Raw genomic sequence first — 18850 nt, forward strand, 5'->3', positions numbered from 1 at the left:
ACGCGTATACAGTGGAGAAAGCGTCTTGGCAAGGGATTTTGCAGAGGGTTGGCTGTTTGCGCCTCTCGACAAATAAGGGGAAGTCGTTATCCCGTGGATGGGAGGAGTAATTAACTGCTTCTACCTCCTTTCTGTCCGCTCCACCTCGCCCTGCCTTCCTCCCTCAGCATCCTCCCTTTCCAGCTTCGGCTTCTACTCGAAGGAACAGACTTAAGGAGACCCGCTTAGGCTTTCACGGGGTCGTGTCTTCATTATTCACGCTAATCTGCTCTCGCCCCGTGCTGCTGCCACCGCGAACCCTCCTGAGGTGCTTCCTTTCTCTGTCTCTCTCTCTCTCTCTCTCTCTCTCTCTCTCTCTCTTTCTCACTTGCTTCTCTCTATTCGCGGAAATTATATTATATTATTATCGTGCGGCACAACCGTGAAGCAAACGATGCGTACTGCGTGATGATACAGTGTTCAGTACATCTTTGAGAATCGGAAAGGTGCGATTAATTTTTAGATCAATATCACACGAAGCTACCATACATTAGATTTTTTTCCTGTAACTTCAATGTCCAACACAAACAAAAATTTACAAATTATATATGTATTATATAGCATATTATATATAGCATTATATATGAAAAAAAATTAGATAAAATTCAATCACATTATATACGGACATAATAAATTAATAATAAAAAATATTATTTTTGGTTCGTAAAAAAAGTTAAAAAAAAAATAAACGTCGAAATATTCTACAATATCCGGTGTTAAAAAAAAAAACAAATTAATTCGCTAATTATTACGCCCCCCTCGTAAGACACGCAATAAATCTGCCAAGACATTAATAACCGGTAACCGAAACACATGTAGGTGCAACCGACATCGTCGTGTATATTTTACGTTTTTACAGTGGACCACCATGGTAAAGGCGCCCCGCGACGATCACCAAATTATGATGGATTGTTTTCTCTATTAACAGCTTGTGCCGACAGAGGCGAGATGCGAGCACCCCGACTGAGATAATCTTCCACCAATTTCGACTTCCTGATTGATCATTGCGATTCATCGGGCGGTTCGCTCGAACGGATCGTCCGGAACGAACAGGTCAGATCACCTACCGATCCGAGATCTTTCGTTATCGCGAATTTAAAAAGTACATGTCGACACTTCTGAGTTTGAAATTAGATTCGTAACTCGATTTTTTGTTTCATCAGATATAAAAAAAAAAACCGAATAAAGGAATATCAAAGTAACAATTATTCATAAAACGATGTACATACACACGATGTATGTATGTACACAGATTTCATCATCCCATATTACATATTTTATGTTTTGTAGGCAGTATACATTTAACTACGCTTAAATCATGGGATAATCAAATTTAATTTGATTGGCTTGTTATTAAATAATTATCCCTTGGTACACACAATTAAATTATTCGTGTTCCTTTAGTACCCACAATTGAGTCATTTGGCTGTACTTAATTATAATGTTTATATACAAATTTTTTTAATACACAATCTTACAAATACTTTCTAAAGATGTTAAAGTATATGTAAGAATTACTTGATAATTTTTGTATGTAAAAATGATGAAAATTAATCCAGATACTACTTCTGTGTGTAGTAAAGAACCAGAAAATCGTGTGTAAGGGTGAAATGGCAATTTGAGACAGATACGAGCTTAGGGCACGAATATATGTGCGAAATACGATTTTTCTTTTTCCTTTCAATTGTACTTTATCCAAAAAATTAGTCGTTATATAAATTAATTATTTTATGAAAGACTATTTTAAGTATGGAATATATCCATTTAGTTTAATGGATGGATATCTCTTCCAATTTTCTAAATGTTCTCCAATTTGTAGATATTAAAAGATTAATATTAAGTAATAATTATTTAGTATTGGAGTCCAAATATATTTAGCTATGAAACGAGACATATGCATAAAAATAACGAAGAGCCATCTACGTTATTTTACGCATATGTCTCTACAGCTTTGGTCAACAATTGATGTTTCCTTACAATTATAGGGACGCACATATCTTCCCTCATGATGAATTGTTTTTTTTTAGCAATTAAAAGATATAAGGACGTAATATATTTATAAAATAGCGCATATTCACAAATCAAATGAATGTTACAAAATACTATATATTCCTGTTAAGCAACTTTCAGGGAAGTTTCATCATATAGACTATATTCATTTTTACATCCTGTTTCTCTCTTTCTCTCTCTATTACAGCAACAAACTTCTCATGATATAAATGCACAATTCATGTAGAAACATGTAACAATTCATTGATTTTACTGCGGTAAATTAAGCAACACATTCAAACCTGATGGTAAATATGCCACTTGACGAGACTTAGATAAATTGTATGCGATATCTTCCGCGGCTTCGATCTTTCTGAGCTCGACCAAACCATCTCCCGCCTCGGCTAGAGACTTCGCCAGTAAACTCGCGGCCTGAGCATCACCCTCGGCACTAATAACAGACGCCTTCTTCTGCTGTTCAGCCTTTTCTACCAAGAAACGGGCCTTCTCCGCGTCCTGTTGCGCCACTTGTTTCAATTCTACCGCCTGGGTAAACTCTTTACCAAATGTTAAATGTGTCTGAAAGAATTTTGAGAGAGATAATGATAATCTATGCGTTGACTATAAAAATATCAGATATCTACCTTGTGATAATACAACGTATCTATAATCAATAAATGTATAATTGTACTTACAAGGGAAATATCATCCAAAATAAGTCCAAACTGCGCAGCTCTCTCTGTTAAATCTTCGCTGACCTTTTGAGATACGATTTCTCTTTGCGTAATTAATTCACCAGCGTCAAATTGTGCGACAACAGCTTTCAGCACTTCAGTGGTAATAGAAGGTAGTACTCTTTCGTCATAGTCGACGCCGAGTATCGTGTATATCTTAGGCAGCGAATCTGGCACAGGCCTGAAGAGGATACGAAGAGTGATATTTACATTCTGCAGATCCTTACTTCCGGTAATGACGGGGACATTTCTCGGACGTGAACGAATATCAAAAATAATTGGTTTTTGCACCCAAGGAATGAAGAAGTGTGTCCCTTCTCCCATCACGGCGTTTTTTATACCCGCAAATCTGTCGAATATAACTGCTCTGTGACCACCGTCAACTAAAAAGAAAAGAAAAAGAAAATATTAATTCATCTTACTTTAAGAAGATAATGTTGCTGATTATCAAATAGGAATATAGGAGATACCATACCATTGTACAAAGCAGAATTAACAATACCGCCGGCCAGTACCATGCCCACGCCGAGCTGACCAACTCGATTGAAAAACTGTGCTGCCATGGTTAAATGTATACTACCTACAAAACATAATATATTATTACGCAATATGAGATGATGAAATCTGATACATTATCGTAGTTAGCTCCTAGCAATCATGATACTGTTCTAACCTAAAATTCTGAGAAAAATATATTTGGAGTACGCGTATCTCTAACCTGAAAAAAAAGAGAGCGGAACGATAATAACTAATGTATTATAGATTTTTCAATTATAACTACAGTTTGTCATCATATGTTATCTTATATTTCATAAATGAAGCGGCAATGAAAAGTGATCTTGACCGGTGAAACAAAATACTTTTTTTCGCCGATCTAATATCAATGTTCATCTCTTTATATCATCACGAACGTGTAATTAAATTAAAATTAATAATAATCGCTAGTGCTTATACTAAAATAATTGATTCTTACGTAATAAATCGTGACTTTAGGGTTGGAATATTCAGTTTTCTCCTCGCTTGCGTGGAGTTGATAAAAGGAAAATGGTGACCGTGATTTGGGAAGCTGCGCGAGCGCCACAATCTTCCGACGATGGCATTCGTAACTTCACGCGGCAATTTCAAATACTAATTGCATGAACATATCTGCAAAAATAATTTGTAAACACAAATAATTGCTTATATTACGATAAGCGGGCGTATCATATTTTTCTGCGACTGCGATTACTGTCTCATAAATTATATACACAATCGAATCGCTGGAACTTGCAAAACTTCGATTAAAGTCATTTGATTGCCAATTTTAAATACATGTTACCCGAGATAAGATTTTTCGTTATTTCATCATTATCTCGGTTTTACAAGCAAGGTTATCGCTCAGAATATCGTGAGAGAACAATATTGTTAATGTTGTCATAAAAGAAAAAAAAACGCCCCCGGGTGGGCTCGAACCACCAACCTTTCGGTTAACAGCCGAACGCGCTAGCCGATTGCGCCACGGAGGCAACTTCGGTATGGTTATTTTCTTTTGGTATATCAAATTAAGTAAGAGACCTTTATTTTTTAATATTTTATAATTATTAACACCAATAATATTCATTATTTCTCTAGATATCTGATAATAAAACATTTCCAATATGTAAAATATATTAGTAAGTAAAATTTTTTAAGTTTTAATTGATATTGACACTTGAAGTTGTATTGAGATGTATAAAAAAATACATTAAAAAAAATTATTACCAATGGCAGTTTCTCTTTTTTAAAAATAAAAAACGTGATAACAGTAATTTGAGATAAAACTCTGTTTCTAAAATTCTTAATTCAAATTTATATTAAAAACTCCTAATAACTGCAGAGGGATAATTTAATTAACAAAGATAATTGGAAAATAAAGATTTATTGTGTGTTATTTCTCTTTGCTTTTCCTACGCTACCATCTGTGCTGTATTTTGTTATTGAACAAAAATTGTGCTTTAAACCTATGATTATTTAAAACGGTACTCAGTACCGGGAATTTACCTTTGATAAGAGAAAGATTGTGTTTTACATGAATTGAAGTTACATTATATTATATAATTAAAGATTCACAACGGTGTAAATCTTGGGAAGTTTCTCTTTATGCATGCCATCCATGTGTCCGCACACGCCGGTCACGTGACCTTGCAGAGTGGTGTCCAACATCATGGTCACGCTGCTGGGGGTCCACATTAACATCACCGGCACGCGTTGCGATTGGACCACAAGGTGCTCGTTGTTCTCGGTGAGTCTGCAAGCGAAAAATTTTTTTTTAATACAATCGACTTTTCTCTCTTGAATTCTGCGTTCGATCGAATTTAATCGTCACACTTACTTGAATGCATAAGACTTCGGTTCATCTTTCGGCACTACGACTCCCTTCTCGTGCTGATTGACTACGCTACCGTCTACGGTGACGACGGCATTGACCTCGTTCGGTACGATCTCCATCTCGTGATCGGCAATGTACATCTTCACGGCCAGCTTGGTACCCTGCATGGATTTCACGAAGATGGCATACGTCCGGTCGACGTGATCGCCGGACACAAGGGTCCATTTATCGAACACCACGAATGGAATCACGCCCTCGTCCAAGGTGACCAATGCTTGCGGGTAGATGGTGCAGATCTCTGCGAGAGAAAGATGTTCCATGAAACTGCACGAATTCCGCTTGAATTTTTTTCACGATGAACAAACCATTTATAAACGAGGAGTTACGTCATTTAAGTCACTTTGTTGTAAACTAAAAATTTTTGGATTTTCACTCTGATATTTACATAGAAAAAAAAATTATTCGAGACTTACTAGCTTGGCCCTGCGTCACTTTGTGCACAGCACCTACGGAGAAACGAGTATTGTCCATGACGGAGTGCCATTGTGGATGCGTGTGCATTGATTTATTCACAGCCAAGCCCTCGAAGAGATGTCGATGCAAGGGAACTTGGACGTACTCGTATCCGCTGACCGGAGTGACGACGGTCGCATTGACGTGACTCAGATCGGAGGAGTATTCGACGACGATCTTAGCGTTACCGCTTTCAGCACGGTCCACGATGTACCTCACGTGTGACAAATGCATCGCGCGAATGTAATCTTCAATCATGGCGAGATGCGAGAGTACTTGTACAGGCACCTGAAAGAATCGTACTTCTTTGATTACATCAATATTGGTAATTTCTCAATCTTCCTGTTATTTTCTATAATATTTACAAGTGTATAAAAAATTATTTTTATGTCTAACAATGGAACCTAAACAACGGAATGATCAAAAATTCATAAAACATATTTAAGTGACATTTAAAAATTAAAGAGCTAGTTATAAACGTACTTAAAATACTTTTAAATATTTTTTATGTATCATTACGAATTTATTATTTCAAAATTACCTATATAAAAAATTTTATTAGAACAAAATTATGTTACGAGTAATGTGTTTATCCTTTCTTACTTTCTTGTATGTTGCGTTAATGGTGTATCTCTTCATGGTCGTGTAGTGTATGGTCTCACGGAGGCAATTCATGGTCTTGGCAATGTGGCCTTGCCTGGTCTGAAATTGTGGGTTTTGGGTGTCTTTGACGCAAGCGCTATGCATATTGTCGTGCGTCATTTGCCTCTTCTGTTCTTCCGTCATCTCACCCTTGAGAGTCATCACAATCATCATATCATCACGGACACATTTATCGTCGTCCGTAAAGCCTGCTGTGACGGTAATCTTGTTGTTGGTCTCCTCTTTAGTGGTGTCGATTTTCAAGGGATCCGTATCGACGACTGGGTAATTCTTCTGTGCGTCTACGCAGATCTAAAAGTAGAAAAAAAAGCGAAAAACTCATTCACAATCGACAATATTACTTCATTAAGCTTTTCATTTATTTGGTAGGTAATCTGAATCAATCTGTTTTTTATAATTAAGATAATTAAGTTGGACGTACCTTCCAATTCTTTTCTCCCGGAGTCTCTCTCGTCATCTGAACTTTGAAATTGTTGACCACGTGTCCCGGAGACATGTCAATGTTCACATTCACGTCCCACGAGCGGATCGATTCGTTTGTGGAAGCTGCTTTGGCGTCGAGAGTACCGCGTACGTTGATCTTGTTGCTGCTAAGAGCGTGCATCTTTTCATGAATGTGATCGACATCCTCCACGTTGACTCTTACGTTCAAATCGACCTGAAAAAAAAAAAGAGAAAGAGGGAGTGAATGAAAAACGCCGAAATCACTTCTTTCTCTTATAGCGCCATTTTTACTGCTTACATGCGACGTAGGATGAACGATGCTAGGTTCCATCTTCATCATCATTCCACAGTTACCCATTTTCGGTGACATAAACTCGTTGATTAATTTCTGACGGATGCCAAAGTAGTATTGAAGCAACCTCGAGTTCCTAATAAACAAATTGCAACAATTTCTCTTACTTAAAATAAAGAATAATTTTTTTTTACTTAAGAAGTTACTTCGACAATCAAATTTTAGATTTAATTTTAAATTGTGTGGTTTTTTTTTCGTAATACAAAAGAAAAATTGTCGCTATTAGCAGCAACAGGCAAATTATTGCATTAAAATTATTGCACTCCAGCTTATTACTCACCAAGTGTTCTTATGTTCCGCGGAGAGTGCACGATGCCATTCCTCGGCGTTAGTCATCGGGGTGATCTCATTCTCGCAGTCGAAGATCGACATGCTATATTTAAGGCCCATGTCCTTGGAATCTACGGCGTCGTGATGATTCTTTCTCTCGCCGGTGGTGACAACCGTGTGATGATGGCAGGGAGCGCAGCAGGTCTTAAGAATGTCCTGTTCATCCCCGGAGATGGTCACCAGGTTCTTCGCGTAGGATCGTACTCCGGCGATCGACTGTTTGGTGACAGGCAGTCTCGGCATGGTGATTTTGAGACTCTTCGCCTCGTGGTTGTAACCGACGCTCATCTGCACGGGCAGGATGATGTCTTGGGCGAAGGAGCGGCGAATCGAGTGCCAGACGTCGATGATCGGATTGTAAATCGACATGGCGTATTCGCCATGCCTCCAGACGCGAGTGTCGACGTCGAACTTTATGTTCATGGACGGCTTCTTGACGTCGGTACGAAGGTTGTTGAATCTGAGCGACCATAACTGTGGTATCCTGGTACTGAAAACTCCCTGCAGACCCATGTCGGTGGGTACCTGCATCTCGTAATGGGTCTCGTACATGATTTCCTGGAAATTGCCGGCCATCGTTTGCTTCAGTACGTGGTGCGTGTCGTCGAACATATTTCTGAAGGTGTTCTGGTCGTAGTGATTGACAGCGACGACGAGGCCGTTCATCGTGACGCAAATGTCGACGTGAATTGGTTTCCTCATCGGCATGTCCTGCGCGGCGCGAATCAAGACGTTCTGCACGTTCTTGTTGGCGAGATTTTCCACCGTGGTGCCGACTAATTCCTTCTTGACTACCTTCATAATCTCATCCATGCCATAGGCACTCCAATAGACCTGAGAAAAAAAATTTAAATAAATTTCATACATATTATTCGAGCATGTACGTACGTCGTATTTTCTATAGAAATATAGAAATGTAAAAGTTCGATTAATATGCAATATGTTTTTTTTTTATTCTTAGAGATAATCGCATCCCACATTTTTTGTATCAATATTTCAATTATTATAAAGTTTATGCTAAATTAGCATATTACTTACGCCAAATCTGTCGACGGGTTTACGTGCCATCGAGGTGTGATGTTCGACGTATCCAGCGTATGGCATGCCAGTCAATTCATCGAGAATCCAGGCGGTATTCAAGGATTCGCCATATTCGTACATAGGATCAGTAGAATCGACGAAATATTTAGACGAGAGTTGAGTGGTGACCGGTCTGATCCTCGTGAAGCGCAAGACCTTCCTGGCCATTTCGCGAACTGGCGTAAGGCAAGGATCCACGGAATTAGCGAGACCTTTCAGAGTCGTAAGGTGATAATTGTACAGATGATTGTTCCGTTCGCGTATCATGAGCCAGTACATGTTCATGATACGTTCCATGTTTGGCATCTGGCTCATCAAGACGTCATAGGCGACAATCCTGATGGACAGCGGTAGAGTAACATCAGCGAGAATAGGCCAGAGCAAGTTGTGAGTGTACTCGACTTTATCGGCGACTGCCTTTCTGATGGCCCAGATCGCTTCAACGCGAATATGATGTGGGTTCTCGGATACCATTACGTCGCCACGAATGATCGGCTCCAACAGCTTTTCGATGTTACCTACTTGTACGTTCTTCATCGCCATCAGATATACCACTTTCATCTCGTATGATTGCTCGTCTAAAACATTTGCAAAAAAAATTACGTGATTAACGTGTACATGATTAAAAATAAATTATATCATTATTAAATTAAATCAAAGAGTTGAAGTAGAAGTAAAAGTTAGATATCCACGATTGATAAAATTCATTTTAATTATATATATATATTCATAATATTATTGAATTATATATATTGAATATATATTATACATAATATTTAACATTAATATATAATATACATTATATATAATATTATGTATGTTATAATATATATATTATATATAATATATAATATACATTATAATTATGAATTATAATTTAATATATATAATTAAATATATATATATATATATATTCGTTTTTACACATATAAAATTTACTTTTGCTGCGTGCTTTTAGTGTCTAATGCATATAGATACAACACAATACTTACTCATGACATGATCGAGGAAACGGTGAACATATCTCTCGAGAAGAGGATTGACGATGTCGCTCTGTTGATGCATAAACGTCTTGCGAATCAAAATAGAGAAGCAAAGGATGCTGGCCTTTCTGACGTGCGGCGATACAGTGCTACCCAATTTCAACAGGTCTTCCATTTCCAGAAGCAATCTTTCCGATGGTACTTTGACATGCATCGACAATCTCATCAGCATCGTGACGGCAGTATCGTCGGTCACTTTGTGCTTGCGAACGACATTGCGCACGAAGTGGTTGGCAGCGGTCGTGCCCACGGTCGGAATCATTCGCAGGAAGATGTTCCTTTAATTTAAAATCAGTTATTGTTTTTTTTCATCACATCAAGCAAAATTGGATATTAGATTTCTTCAAAGTTAAAACAAATGATTTCTTTTTCCTAACACTAGTTGCTCCAGTGCAGCATAAGATAATAGATGATCCCATTTTATACTCACTTCATCATAACTTCCTTAGGCATCTTCAAATCCTGAATAGCGTTGTAAACTTGCTCAAGTGAACCCAGATCCATGTAGGTCATAATGTGCTGCAGCCTATTGATGGTGTGCCCGTGCTTCCATTCGGGTTCTTTGGCCTCCAAGTGATTTTCTTCAAGATAATCAGCCGCTTCGACCAACATCTTTTTAAGTTTAGGAATGAGCATGTCCAATTTCACAGTATGCCGGCCGTGAGTGAGATCTTCGGCAGCGTGGAGAGCGTAATTTCCCATCGGCTTGTTGAAAGTGACGTCGCGAATCATAGGCACGTTCTGAATGTTCACAGCCAACACAGGAACCTCCGTCATCGGTATCACGGAATGCAGGCTCAAGGTAGTGCTGAAAGTATTAAGTGAAATTAGCATGATCACCAGTCAGCAATTATATGGCGCGATAATTATCGTATATAATTACTTGGTTGAGATGAAGTGAGCCTCAGAATGGCCATTAAAAGGGAAATAATTAATAGCCGAGTGAGCAACCAGACGCTCGATGAGAATATCATTGTTCTGCAGCTGTTTGATCTCAAAGACTCTTCTGGCGGAAGCAGTCATGTCATCCTGAAATAAAAAAAAAGAATACATTAATTACAGTCCAGTTTGGCCAGAATTCAAATGAACGCTCGACAGACGAACGTAGTTCTCGAGACAAAGTAATAGAAATTTACCACAGACTCTACGTGACACCTCTCGCACTCGAAGTTATCGAAGACACGTTGAACGAAATGGCTGCAGTTTTTCAAATCGTGCATTTTCGTGACGACGAAGACATTGGCGTTCTCTGGATTCGTCATCGGGCTTCTCGGGTGAACATCGTAGGCGACGTGACAGGTGCCGTGGATGGTGTTCTAGTGGTAACAACCAAAGAGAACATTTTGAAACAGACCCGCTTTTGCTGGATGTTCCCATCAGTCGTTACCTACCTCATGCGTGACGAAACCGTGCGGCTTCATCGGGGTCTGCATTTGCATGCGAGCCAGATCCAATTGCAGCATCGAGGCGATACCTTGCTTGATGTTCCTGGACCAACCGCTCTCGGTTTCCGGCATCTTGATGCCTTGGAACTGAAATCAAACATTTGAGAAATCAAGTCGAGTCCTTCACGTATACCATTTTTACGTTTCAAATTGTTGCACGTTAGGAATTCAAATATTTACCCTGCCATTTTCGTCATAAACAATCATGAACGGTTCTTGGATTTGCTGTGCGGCATCTCCGAGTTCCTGGACAACTTCGACCGGTTGGTGATGTACAGCGATCATGCCATTGTACATGCCATACTTTAGGTTGTTTAATTTGACATAATAGGCATTATTTAAAGATGGATCGCTGACATCCTTCGTTATGTGAAGTTGTCCGGTGAGCCCGAACTGGGAGGCATATCGCGCTGGCTCGATAACCTCGGTTTTCACGTCGGCATAGTAATTGTAAATCACCGTTGTCTCAGCAGGAAAGTGTACTGAAATATTATACATGAAGTATTACAAATTAACTTATATATATATCACTTATGATTTTACGCTTACGATGTTAATGTATTTTGTTTTATATTATTTATTTGTCAATTAAAATAAGTAAAGTTTCATTGATTGTTAAATCAAATGATTTGCGAGAGAGAAAATAATTTTATATTTATACATCATTGGACCATTGAATTTATCGTTATTTACATATAAAAAAACTATTTACGATCTACTTACATATAAAAAAAACTATTTACGATGCAGCATGTTAAGGATATGCGGGCTTGTTAGTCCGCAATAACGCGAGAATTTGTAGTAACCTTTATTTTTATATGCGTAACTCCGAAGAATGTTTACTCTGCTCGAACTGCGAGCGTAATAATGATACGTGACTCTAACAGAGGGCGCTCGTAATCTAACTGAAGTTGCGCGTAGGAGCGAAATCAAACTAATCGAAAATAAATGAAATTAATATTTGAATAAATGAAATTAACGAAAGTGATTAAAAATTAACTGAAAGTGGATGGCAAAATTAAAAAGTATCTCCCTACAGCCTTATCACAGCAAATGAATACATGGACGTAATTATCATTTTTCCGAAGAAGTGATATAATCAGTATTGTAATGTAACATTATTATAAGTATACAGAATACATAACGTGTTTATATCGATTTGTAGACAAACTTTTTTATAAAATAAAAAAAGTAGAGCTTACCTGGTACCGCATACGCAGCCGTTAGGCACAGGAGCAATACTGAAAACATATATAATTTATATTACATACATTATGATATTATATGTGTTACACATTATATTAAAAATGTCTAAGATTTGTGAAAAAAAAGTTGCAAGAAAATGTTAAATTTAAATCAGTATATTTATTAAGTAATTATAAAACTTTAATATACATTTAAAATGTATATTAAAGTCTAATATTTCTATGAAACTACAAATGGCTTTCTCAGATACTTAATTCTTGCCAGAATTTACAAGTCGATCACAAAAAAAAAACATTTTTTTCGTCTCCGAAATATTTTAAAAAATGTGGAATTAAAAAGAACAGATGTTAATTTGTAATTTAAAAAAAATTAAACGGTTGATATAGTTATGGATGTAAATCTAGACAAGACACCTGTGTTTCTCACAATTATACACATTGCACTTGTCGTCAGAATTACGAAAAAAAAAAAAGAAGAGACGAACTCCGTCGGAGCGCAACTCGATCGCGGAACTCCATCGGATTTAAAAGCACGAAAACACTTCTTCGCTTTCGGTGGGAAACGACTTACCAGTAAGGGCATTCATCATAGCGTGGCCCCTGATGTAAGACTGGTAGCGTACGCGAGGTGGTCCCGCTTTTATAGGGCGCAAAGTTCTCCAATTGCCTGTGAAATGCAAAAGTGCAGGCATGCCGATAACCCCGCGACGAAAGGGTGTTGTACGTATTAAGGAGAGAAAGAGAAAGAGGATCGTGCCGGTATAATCAAGGAGATAACCCTTTCGGGCATCAAGTCCCCGCAGCTATATTAACACATTAAAAACGCGTACGCATGTATATTAAAAATAATTCGTGTATCAGACCGATCGTGATTGGTCTCGGCAGTTCTTTACCGGGAAAAATTTTCTATCTCTTTCTTTCTCTCTCTCTCTCTCTGTCTAAATTACATATTCATTTCGTGATTTTATTTTTGTAAACACGCTATGCACCACATATATATGTAATCGCTCCCCTGATTTGTATGCACCGGAAAAGAGCGACTGTGAAATACTTCTGGGATATTACTGTAGACCGAGTGACCGGCATTTTGACGATAATGAGATAAAAACAGCAAAACAGTCTGTAAACCGAATGAGGAGTACGGGAAAGAGCATCATTTTTTGTAAGAAGTCGATTTTGCGAAGACGTGAATAGCCAGAACGAAAGTGTTAAAAGACATATGTATAGCGGCTCGATAGAAAGATCTTTGGCAAGAGTGATATAACCAGATTACGTGGAAAGCGGATAATGATAATTAATGAATTTTAGAAATTATACACTATTACAGAAATTATAATTCTATGTTAAATGTAAAAAAAATTGCTGTTGACATAGGAACGGTAAGAAAAATTAGGTAGTGTATTTATTATGAAGTTTAAGTTAAATAAGTTAATATATAGGAATTTGCTTGTTCCCCTATTTATCAATCATTGAAGAGCGAAGTTAAATATTCAATTCAGCTCTTAGAGGGCTTGTATTTTTATAACATTAATTCTTCATTAATTATGATAATCACGAGTAATTATAGCCGTAAAGATAAATGAACGGTTTTTTCACCGATCGCATAAATTAAATAATCATCAAGTTTGATAAAAACAGCTTGATAAAAAGTTAAGAAAACCAAAAAACGATTACGTGTTTACCAGATCTTTTACGTAATAACAATACATCAACATGGATAAAGTAATGTAAAGTGGGATACTAATTAATCTTTAAACTAGTAAAAATAACATAAAAATGTATTTAAAAAATTATTTTTTTATAAAATCTTATAGTGTGTAATGATGTAATTAAGAATAAAATGCTTGTATCTATTTTTAAAAATATTAAAAAATTGAAAATGTAGCAGAATTTTAAGTAAAGAATGCAAATTCCTTCGCTTTGCTTCATATATGGAGTTAAATGTGGGGCAAATGTTGAATACTTAAATAATGAAAATTTAATTTTTTAAACAAACCAAAGGTACAAAAAAAATTATTACAAAATTTAATAAAATAATGAATGTTTTAAAATACACAAAGATATCAACAGCCACCTGCATATTAGATTCCTTTTAATCTATTTTTGTAGTTCACCTTTTTTCTTATTATAATTTCGAAATATTTGGAAAGATAAAAAGCAAAAAACTTCATAGATATATAAAAAATTTAAAAAACTATAAAAATAAAGTTTATAATATTATAAAAATATAATGAACTATAAAGAAACAACGATAATTAGGACAGAATGGAATATTCCACTTTGCCCCACCATGCTTTTGCTTCAACATAACTAATCAAGAGTTACATTGTTTTATTAAATACTCAAACATTTTATAATTATAATCTAATAGCATTAAAAAGTTTAGACTATATTTGATTAATTGTAGAAGTTTAGAGAAAAAAGTATAATTAAATTTAATACACTTACCGTCACGAAAATCTAAGTCAAAAACTGACGCTGCGCAATATCACGCTACACGATGTCGTACAAATGACTCAAAATAAAAAGCTCTCATTGTTAGTTACGTCTTCGAGATGATAGAACAGTACAAATAGTCACCGTGGCTTTGCAGCGCCAAGTAATTAAATCAGAAAATTTTTGATAAATCGGTTTTCCCTGTTCTCCTTCCGGTTTCCCCACTTCCCCTTTTATTCATCTGTCGTCGCTCTGTTAAACAGTATACCAGTGCTATCCAAGATTTGCAATTATGAATATTGGCTGACGTGTACCGATGTTCATGCCTATTGCCTTTCTTTTTCTTAATGAAGGTATAGAAAAAAGAAAGGCAATAGGCGTAAATGCACACACGTCACGTTAATGTCCAAAATTACAAATCTTAGATAGCACTGAGTTATACTGATTGTCTTTGACCAGATATTTTTTATTGATAAATTAAATTATTTGATCAATTCTTTGGACTCAATTTTTCCTGAACAAAAATATTGAGAAAGATCACTGATTGCAATTTTCCGGTTTTTTGCATCTTTGTACTACGCCTCGAATTAAATTGTCTTGAAGCAAACTTTACTTTATTAATATTAACTGAATATTAACTGAAGAATATAGTATTTATTTCACTTTTTAAAGTTTGATTCGTGAAATATGCTCTTTTCACCTTATAATATAATTCCTTGTAATTTGAAGATTATTAATATTTTGATATTTTCTAAAGAAAAATTAACTTTAAATTGGTCAAAAAATCTGTCATTAAAAAGACATTCAATAAATATTTCAGACATTTTGTGTTGTTAATTATTTTTATCTACAATTTCACTTAATATAAACAATCGTCTGTTTCTAGATAATTACATATGTATATTGAATGATTATTTTTATTTCATTGCGAGCATTATATTAAAGGTAATATTATATAAGATGATCTAATATTTTTTTCTTTTCTTTTTATACTATTTATACTATTTTATACTATTTTATACTTTTATTTAATATACTATTAGTTCCTCTTCATTAAGTAAAGTTTTTAAGTGGCACATTATAAATATCCATGTGTAATACTATACTTGTGTATTAACGTTGTATGCATTCAATGTGTATAGAATTATATTTCTGTTTTATTTTATTCTGGATCGAAGGTGTCATTCTTAAATGTTCAATAATATAATGAACTTAAATTCCATTTGCATATATTTTAAACTCCAGGCATAGTAATTAATTTAATTTCTTCAATAAAACAAATTGTAATTATCTTTATAAATAAACAGCAATTTTTAAAAAATCTTAATCGTTATATATGACAATGTTATTTGTAATGCTAACAATCGAGAGCACATATCTCATAAGAAAATTGATCGATGCTTTATACTTATAAATAAATTATTGTTATATTAATTTTTAATCCATCTATCTATGCGTACTTATTTACTCATTTCTCTGATTATATTTTAAATAGCATTTAATCCAATGTCACTGATATATAATGCATGTAATCGTGTTATTAGTAAATAAAGTATATAATAACGACGAATAGCATATTTCACGAATCAAACTTTAAAGAGTGAAATAAATACTATATTCTTCAGTTAATATTTGGTTAATATTAATAAAGTAAAGTTTGATCTCCGTGGTGGTTATTATTACACATGATTTACAGCTCTAATTATGAGTGCTTGCGTACGAGGTATCGGTTTACATGATTAACAATATCTACCACCGACGATTAATATATATGGTTTCATATTTCAATTTGTTGCGTCACGTAAGATTTGCAAGGTGGAAGTCGTCAATTAAGTCATATCGCGTGATCTAACAAAATTAAAGTTATCAGATTCTCAGTCGCGAAGTGTTACGGTAACTTCAAGGCTGCTGGCAAATTGGTTCCATATGCTAGCCGACGGCTATCGCTGTGACAAGACATCGAAATGCATACGTTGTTTTCGGCGAGGAATCACCTTTGATAAATTTAACGGATATCGAACGTTAACATTATAGGTCACAGCGTAAATTATAAAGTGAAGACAAAACAACACAGCTCTCCAGAATTAAGACGAGTCGTAATAATCGCGGTCGCATTAAAATATCAATTATCTCGACTAATTAATAAACGGTACGAATGGATTTTAATAGAAGATTAACGTAAATATTTGTAAAGAGAGAGAATGCGTTTCTATAATTAATTAATGCAAAATTGTAAACAAATCTTTAATTTTTCGAACGTGATCTTTGATTTATCGAGCGTATGAGGCAGTCGTAAAATAGGAAATACTTGAAGAAGATAACAAAGAGAGGTAATAATTATAAGAAATTTATAGTAATTTTATTGCAGTATACCAATAATTAGTAATCATTTTATTAAAATATTAATAATTTATTAGTAATATAGTAATTTTTAGTACTTACAAGTTTTATAATGGTAATTTTATTTACACAATGTAATAAATTAAATCCTCTCGTTCATAAAATAATCTTTTAGTTTTTCTATTGCCTTGCTGCGATGAGAAATCCTGTTCTTTTCTACCTTCGACAATTCCGCGTAAGTTTTATCGTAGCCCAGCGGTTCGAAACAAGGATCCCAGCCAAAGTCCCTGGGACCCCGTGGATTCACAATGTTGCCTTGAGTTCGACCTTGAAACAGATGGACTTCCGAGCCTTCGCCCGGACAGTAAGCAAACGTGCAAATAGCCTCCGCCGATTTGTCCTCAAATCCATGGAGTATCCTGTGAAGACCCTCGGGATGCAGTTTCTCGAGGAACCACTTAATGTAAGGTCCCGGAAGGCCCTTCATCGCGTTGTAGGAGAGACAGGTGTCTTCGATAATTACCGGGCCCTTCACCAGGTTTACCGCGGCCCGACATTTCTCTCGACATATGTCGTCTATCTCACCCTGATACTCAGGCAGATCAATCTTTTTACTCGTTATCCTTCGAGGAAAGTCTTGTCCTAAAATAGCGACGAATTCCTCCAGCTTCTTGGCGTTGCCTGTCACAAACACTATGGGCAGCGACATTCTGCACAGAAAAGACACGCAAACGCGTCAAATAAGACGTATATTAATTATTTTAAAATCAATAAAATTTCTAGTCAATGTTACACATCATTGGAAAAACTCTTGCCCACTCTAGGATTAATTATCCTTCGATAATACTGCAAAATTATATCTTTATCAAATTCCATAAAAAAAAATAGAACATTTCAAATAATAATTTCTTTGCGATACAAAACTCAGTGAGTTTTATTGTAAAACAAACAGGAAATGGTATAGTAAAAGATATGTGTGTATGTGTATTCTCATTGCGGATTTCCCCTTAACAATTGTAATAATTATTGCGCTTTATATCGTAAAGAAAATAAATCAAATCTTAATTTCAATTATTCTTTATAAAATTAACTAAGATAATATTTTATATTGGATACTTCTAACTACTAAATTGGAAAAATTAGACAAAGATTTAGTTAAATTACATCAGAATAAAATTTTCATTTTTTATTTGTTATATAATTTTATTATATAATTTTACTGTAGATTGCATCTCCATTGTTTATTCTCTTTCCAATCTCGCGCGTTTTTACATCGTTTCAAGTTGGCACTGAACTTGTCAAGTAATGACACGCGTTGTGTATTTGATATGCTTTCTATTATATATTATGAATTGTTTTCAAAATAATGTGAACGTCAAACATTCAAATAACAAACTAATTTTTAGGCTTCTAATACAAGAAGGAAACCTATTACCTTCTCATTTAAAGTACGTCTTTCACGTTAAAACTTGCAGTCGCTCCTAACCAACAAAACCACAGCAGCCAATGCGTCCAATGTTTTTACGATCAGGCTGACCAACTTCGCTCAGATGAAAATTCGCAAAACTCGCTTGACCAATTCAATGTAAAATTTTCTGATTGGTTGATCCAGTGTGTACGAACTCTGGCATCGGTCGCTGTGAATGGCTGTGATCGATCGCAACATATTTAAAATGGGATACTTAATCGTCCTCATTCACTAATCAGGTAGAAAACAACTTCATTATTTATAATAAAGGCAATCAAGTATATTTTACCTTCAATATGTAAAATATTGCATCACTTTTATGTCGTAAGAAACAATTGGCATTGGAGCTTCCTCCCCTCGTCCGCGTATGGCGCTTCGGACGAGATTTGACACATGCAACGCCATTCTTGTTATCTCCGAAT

The 18850-nt window shown here is 35.6% G+C and overlaps 3 protein-coding genes and 1 non-coding gene across 6 annotated transcripts; all 4 read right to left on the reverse strand.

The window, feature by feature from the left end:
- Positions 1–1889: 1889 nt before the first annotated feature.
- On the reverse strand, positions 1890–3847 carry LOC105451737 (protein l(2)37Cc). 2 transcript variants are annotated; one of them, XM_011692381.1, is made up of 5 exons: positions 3736–3847; positions 3436–3480; positions 3238–3342; positions 2724–3145; positions 1890–2607 (listed from the first exon to the last, which is right to left on the reverse strand). In XM_011692381.1, the coding sequence occupies exons 3-5, from the start codon at positions 3323–3325 to the stop codon at positions 2299–2301; spliced, it is 819 nt and encodes a 272-aa protein (XP_011690683.1). In that variant the 5' UTR covers positions 3326–3342; positions 3436–3480; positions 3736–3847; the 3' UTR covers positions 1890–2298. The 2 variants fall into 2 exon arrangements, with proteins under 2 accessions (XP_011690683.1, XP_011690684.1); XM_011692382.1 differs by lacking the exon at positions 3436–3480.
- Positions 3848–4193: 346 nt separating this feature from the next.
- On the reverse strand, positions 4194–4267 carry Trnan-guu. Its single transcript has one exon. It is a non-coding gene; the product is annotated as a tRNA-Asn (tRNA).
- A 373-nt stretch (positions 4268–4640) lies between these two features.
- LOC105451739 lies at positions 4641–14671 on the reverse strand. The gene is made up of 17 exons (XM_011692383.1): positions 14633–14671; positions 12756–12851; positions 12182–12220; positions 11160–11461; positions 10926–11066; positions 10671–10850; positions 10418–10563; positions 9965–10342; positions 9484–9812; positions 8450–9069; positions 7362–8245; positions 7028–7157; positions 6707–6943; positions 6226–6576; positions 5583–5910; positions 5113–5407; positions 4641–5028 (listed from the first exon to the last, which is right to left on the reverse strand). The coding sequence occupies exons 2-17, from the start codon at positions 12772–12774 to the stop codon at positions 4839–4841; spliced, it is 4569 nt and encodes a 1522-aa protein (XP_011690685.1). The 5' UTR covers positions 12775–12851; positions 14633–14671; the 3' UTR covers positions 4641–4838.
- A 2344-nt stretch (positions 14672–17015) lies between these two features.
- On the reverse strand, positions 17016–18578 carry LOC105451740 (inosine triphosphate pyrophosphatase). Of its 2 annotated transcripts, none has more exons than XM_011692385.1 (2): positions 18434–18578; positions 17016–17670 (listed from the first exon to the last, which is right to left on the reverse strand). In XM_011692385.1, the coding sequence occupies exon 2, from the start codon at positions 17667–17669 to the stop codon at positions 17103–17105; it is 567 nt and encodes a 188-aa protein (XP_011690687.1). In that variant the 5' UTR covers position 17670; positions 18434–18578; the 3' UTR covers positions 17016–17102. The 2 variants fall into 2 exon arrangements, with proteins under 2 accessions (XP_011690687.1, XP_011690686.1); XM_011692384.1 differs by having other exon boundaries at positions 18396–18577.
- Positions 18579–18850: the final 272 nt, after the last annotated feature.

Source organism: Wasmannia auropunctata, unplaced genomic scaffold, assembly GCF_000956235.1.
Source record: "Wasmannia auropunctata unplaced genomic scaffold, wasmannia.A_1.0 LD336046.1, whole genome shotgun sequence".
NCBI classification, from domain to species: Eukaryota; Metazoa; Arthropoda; class Insecta; order Hymenoptera; family Formicidae; genus Wasmannia; species Wasmannia auropunctata.

Bases quoted from the DNA above. Each gene is read 5' to 3' on its own strand.
- LOC105451737 (XM_011692382.1), bottom strand. From the start codon at position 3,325: ATGGCAGCACAGTTTTTCAATCGAGTTGGTCAGCTCGGCGTGGGCATG. The intron at 3,146-3,237 runs GTATGGTATCTC...TTTTCTTTTTAG, and splicing joins TAATTCTGCTTTGTACAATG to TTGACGGTGGTCACAGAGCA. The intron at 2,608-2,723 runs GTAAGTACAATT...AAATTCTTTCAG, and splicing joins TTTTGGATGATATTTCCCTT to ACACATTTAACATTTGGTAA.
- LOC105451739 (XM_011692383.1), bottom strand. The intron at 8,246-8,449 runs GTAAGTAATATG...TTTTTTTCTCAG, and splicing joins AACCCGTCGACAGATTTGGC to GTCTATTGGAGTGCCTATGG. The intron at 6,944-7,027 runs GTAAGCAGTAAA...TTTTTTTTTCAG, and splicing joins TCGTTCATCCTACGTCGCAT to GTCGATTTGAACGTAAGAGT.